Here is a 5,276-nt window from a genome sequence, read left to right on the forward strand (position 1 = left end):
TACGGGTAAACCGCGTCATGGACTTGCGTCGCCAATACTTTGCCTGGGACCGGCATTAGACAACAAACATTTTGCTCTTTCAAGCAAGGTTCTATTCATCCTCTCGCCATTCCTTTTCTGGTGCCGACCGTCGGTGTTTGGCAATTTCTTCTGCGCACAAAACTCTCGAAAAGGCCCATAGGTATACCCGATTACCATTTGGGACCGTAGTGTCTTTACCTTCCTATCTCGCGATTCTCAACCCTTACCTTCCACTTCTTAAATGTCTCAAACACTTCATCTTTTCGTTTTCATCATATACCCCCACACAAAGCGGGTATGATCATCAATAAATGAGACATAATAGCGGCTACCTCCCTTTGAAGCCACTCTGAGGGCCCCAAACATCCGTATGCACATAGTCAAGGATGCTGTTGTCGATGTACTTGCTTGAGTTGAACTTGACTCTGCTTTGCTTCCATAGGACCTTAATGCTCCACGGAACCCCATACTTGGCTTCTTCAAGTCTTTCAAGAACCCTCGCTTGCACAACTCAGACAAACCCTTTTCACTCATATGCCCTAGTCGCATATGATACATCTTAGTGCACTCAGAATCATCACTACATGCAACCACTGCTACATCGCCTATCACCGTACTACCCATCAAAGTATACAAGGTTCCATGTATTTGACCCTTCATAACAATTAAAGAGCTGCTGCCAATCTTTAGGACTCCACCTTCTCCCACAAACTTGTGGCCTTTGGAATCCAAGGTACCAAGAGAAATAAGGTTTTTCTTTAGCTCAAGAACATGCTTCACATCAGTTAAAGTTCTCACTATACCATCATGCATCTTGATCCGTATAGTTCTAATTCTTACCGTCTTACAAGCAACGTCATTACCCATCAAAACGGAACCACTATCAATGCTCTCATAAGAAGTAAACCACTTTCTATTCGGGCACATATGGTAGGAACATCCGAAATTAAGAATCCACCTTTCGGCCATATAGTCTTGTGTGGACACACAGAGACTCAACTCGTTCCCTTCAGAGCCTGAAGCATAACTTGCCTCAATTTTTGCCTTACTTTTCTTCTTACCATCTCTCTTGTTCTCTTTCTTCGGGTGAGGACAATTACTTGTGTAATGTCTTCCCTTTTCATCGCGAATTGAGCACTTCACATGTGTCAAATGCTTCTTTGACTTGGACCTAGACTTCTTATTGCTTGTAGAAACCTTTTCATACGACCTTCCTCTTGCCACTAGCCTCGATTCGCATCAATGTTATTCTCTACACATGTCTTCTTTATCAACTCATAAGAAAGAAGTGCACTCAAACCGTCAAGATCAACGTCTTCTCTGTTCATAAATGTAATCACTAGATGCTCATAGCTTTTTGGGAAGGAGAATATTAAACATACCGCTTGATCCTCATCATCTATCTTCATGTCAATATTCAAATAATCCGCTAGGCGTCGATGAAACTCACTAATGTGCTCTTGCATCGTTGAACCATCGACCATCATGTAATGCAGATAAAGATGCTTCCTAAGGTACATCTTGTTCGATCATGCTCTTGGTCATATATATAGACTCTAGTTTAAGCTAAATACCGGCAATGTATTTTCTCCCATCACACTATACATGACCTCATTAACAAGACACAATCGGATTGATGAACAAGCTGAAGATCGAACTCTTCCCAATCATCATTACTCATATTAGCGACGCTTCGAAGTTAATCCCTTTAAAGCCTTATGCAAACTTTGTTAGATGATGGGATGTCCCTAACTGGATCCTCCAAATCCCAAAATTATTTTTCCATTAAACTTCTACTTCAAATTTAGCATTTAACATTTTGGGAGTCATCTTTCAAGTTACACACAATAACCAAAAAAAACAATTTCATTTTGAATTTAATCGAACACCTTGTCTACACAAATTTCGAAAGCACTATGGTTCTTCACTAAAACTCAAAATCCTAGGTCGTAAAAGCGACTCGATACCAATTATTGTGAATAGAACAATACGGAAACAACGTTATCCACAACAAATAGATCAATCCTACACAAGGATCGATCCTTCGCTAGACAAGACTTCAACACCCTCAAAGTAATATCCCAACACTTCCGATATCAAATAGTAAGCATATAAAGTAAAACAATTAATGTAAAGAGAACAAACCACAAGACAAAAATATATCGTGGTTTGAATTTGCTTACGCCCACACCGCGAGTTCCAAGCTTTAGTAGATGTCGGAGTAACAGTTACAAATCTCTCAATTCACTCACAAAAGAATGAACACTCAACTTACTGAATTGCTCTCTTATAATTTCTCTCTTTCTTGGTTTTGGTTAAGTTAGGTTTCTACAGAAAAAACCTATATTTATACTGTTTCAAAAAAAACTTCCGAAACAGTGAATTTCGTGCTGAAAATGGTGGAGCGAGGTGCGCTCGACCGAACAAAGTCGTGGTCGTAGCTTTGGTCATGCATAAAGTACTGGAGGTTGCCAAAGGCATGAGCGCGGGGCGCGCCCTTGTCAAAGCAATAGTGAGGGCGGGTGCGCCTTACACGTGAAAGAGAAAAAAGACCTTTTTCTCTACACATATTAACTTCAATAAGCATAAAATCTTACAAATAAAAAATAGAAAAATAAAAATAAAAATTGAGCTATAAAAAAAAACACATTCCAAGCCAAACGGCGCACTAACAAAAGCTTGAAATGAAAATGTACCATTCTCTAATGCACTCCAAGCAAAACTTTAGTATTACACTCCATCTTTCTTCCAAAAGGCAAAATCTAGGCCAACAAAAAATTCCACAATAAAAAAATTTAACCATAAAACAGTAACACAAAATAAAAACTTGATAACAAAATTACATCCTTAACAGTGCCAATTTGAAGTGGCTCAACATTCTTCGACCGAAACCACCTTCGCAAAACAGGCCCCGACTCAAATCCCAATCTTTTCTCACAAAAGAAACCAGCATTACACTCAAAACAATTTAGAGGACTAGACGAAATCGTCATTAGTCCATTAGGCAAATCTCTTATTAACTTCCCATCATCACTTAAACACTTCCTTAAATCCCGTTTCTTCTTTTCCATTTCTCTCTTCAAATACACTCTCACTAACTCCAGCCTCAAATCCCCTGTTTTCAAACTAGGAAAAACAGTCAATGATCGTTTTCTCTTATTTTTCACTATAACTTGTTCATTTCTAGTTCTTTTTCGACTGGGTTTTCTTGGAATGGAGAGGGTAGTTTTGAAAACTCGTTGTTTGCGTTTTTGAGTGATGGATTCATAATGCTGTTTGCAGAGTTTTGAGTTGTGCATTGCACGTCGAAAACATCTCCATTGTCTACCGTCGTTTCGGTTGCAACGAAGGTGATCGGGTAGTAGTTTTTCTTTGAGCTGTTTTTTCATATTGAATGACCTTGTTTTTTGAAGAAAGTGAAGCGACATGCAGAGAGAGAGAGAGACAGAGAGGACTGATGAAGTGAAGAATTTTAATGCAAGTAGAAAAGGACAAAATGGGGTTTGATGAAAAGTTGCTTAGAAGCAGCCTTGGTTGAAGAGTTGCACCATTGGCTTAAAATGACACGTGTCGTGCACCCCATATTAATCACGAAACTTCGTTGCCACTACAATCTTAATAAGTACAGAAAATAAAAAACAAAGTCTTTTTGTTTTTGTTTTTGATTTTCGGACTGTTGGATTACACATCTAACGGTCTCGGATCTCGTCGGCAGAGTGGCAGGCGAACTCGTATAGTATATTACATGAAAGAACAAGTTAAGCACATGTAAATTATTCATACAGTCATACATTCGTACTGTGTGTACTAGTGTACGACTCAACTTGTGTAATTGTCCACTTATTTACGGTTGTGTCATGTGCTGATAATTGATATCATCACTTTAAAGTTTAAATCTTGTGGTTTGCTTGGGTTATCAATCTTCGGGTCGTTTTTGTTGCATGCTGATATGTGATTCGTCTGTGTCTTTAGTATCGTTTTTGCCATCATCTGATGGCTTAATTGTATCGTCAGTCTTCGAAACTTTAGACGCATCCTCCAACTGCATGCTCTTCTCAGCCTTCAGCTCACTAGTATCATCATCTTGTGGCTTACTCTCTACAGTGCTATTAGTAGGCTTCAGCTTGCTGGTGTCAGTAAGAAATAAAAAATATATGGTCATGGGCTCATCGTTAAAACATTAAAGGATTCTAGATAGTATATATATATAACACGCATTATATTGTAAAATAGCACCATAATGCTTACCGGGTTTCATCGGTATCTGGCTTATTGATATCTTGAGCAGCCACTTGTGGCTTCGCGCTGTCCCCGTCCTTTGCTTCGCCCTCCTCAGGAGCTTGTGGATTGGAATTGTCATCCTCTTCCTGTTTCATTCTAGCCAATTCTCTACCAGCTGTCTTCAGGGCTAATGGAAGTCCACTGCATTTTACAATGATTGCGGACTTCATAGATTCCAAGCTTTCATCGAATGGTCGAACTTCTTCATACGCACTCTTAAACAATAACCAACCATTTTCGTCAAGGAGAGGCTTGGGATGATGCATATGCATTCTTCCAACCATCCTTCGAGCAACTTCATGTATCCTACTTGTGACAATTATAGCGCTACCATTTCCCTTTGGAAGACCATATGCTAGGCGATCTTTCCACTCCTTGGTTTCAGTGGGCTCATCTAATAAGCTAGTATGCCAGTCTGTCGCTTCCCAAATGTCGTCAAACACTATCAAGTATCTCTTGTCTAGTAGTTGTAAGTACAGCATAAACAGCAATATACCAAGTTCATCCCTATCTTCCTTTTCGTCAAGAATTGATTGAACATTTCCTACTCCAAGATTGTTTAGCATTCTCCATACGAGCTCTTTCGGTTTGCAATTAGGCGAAACACAGACCCACAACCTGAGGCAGAACGTGTCCTTGACCTCTTCACTCATGAATATCTTTTGAGCTAAGGCAGTCTTACCCGTCCCAAAGTTCCCAACAATTTGTTGGAGTTATCCCTCACATGAGGAGAGAAACTGGAGCTGGACAGAAACGGGACAATTCGGCATCGCACAAGGCGAGCGGCGCCCAAGGCGCTCGATAGGCGACTTCGTATTCGAGTTCAAGATAACATAGAGGGCGACCAGCGCTCCAAAGTGAAGCGCCAGCCTCGGCTTCAGTCTTCAGCGACTTCGCCAGAGTGGCAGCGCTGGCGTCTATTTTTCGTGGGCTTTTTCTGAGTATCCGCGAATTTGGTTTTGGAGATAAAACCA

At 40.3% G+C, this 5,276-nt stretch overlaps 1 protein-coding gene across 1 annotated transcript; it reads right to left on the reverse strand.

Moving 5' to 3' along the window:
* Window positions 1-3,655: 3,655 nt before the first annotated feature.
* LOC147477201 (disease resistance RPP13-like protein 4) lies at window positions 3,656-5,001 on the reverse strand. The gene is made up of 2 exons (XM_086583756.1): window positions 4,270-5,001; window positions 3,656-4,148 (listed from the first exon to the last, which is right to left on the reverse strand). The coding sequence occupies exons 1-2, from the start codon at window positions 4,953-4,955 to the stop codon at window positions 3,938-3,940; spliced, it is 897 nt and encodes a 298-aa protein (XP_086439882.1). The 5' UTR covers window positions 4,956-5,001; the 3' UTR covers window positions 3,656-3,937.
* Between the last annotated feature and the right edge of the window lie 275 nt (window positions 5,002-5,276).

Source organism: Coptis chinensis, chromosome 9 (assembly GCF_015680905.1).
Source record: "Coptis chinensis isolate HL-2020 chromosome 9, ASM1568090v1, whole genome shotgun sequence".
NCBI classification, from domain to species: Eukaryota; Viridiplantae; Streptophyta; class Magnoliopsida; order Ranunculales; family Ranunculaceae; genus Coptis; species Coptis chinensis.

What these genes read in the sequence shown, in the direction of transcription:
- LOC147477201 (XM_086583756.1), bottom strand. Translation starts at nt 4,955, where the DNA reads ATGAGTGAAGAGGTCAAGGACACGTTCTGCCTCAGGTTGTGGGTCTGT. An exon ending in CCAGATACCGATGAAACCCG is followed by an intron (nt 4,149 to 4,269) that starts GTAAGCATTATG and finishes TACTGACACCAG; the next exon opens with CAAGCTGAAGCCTACTAATA.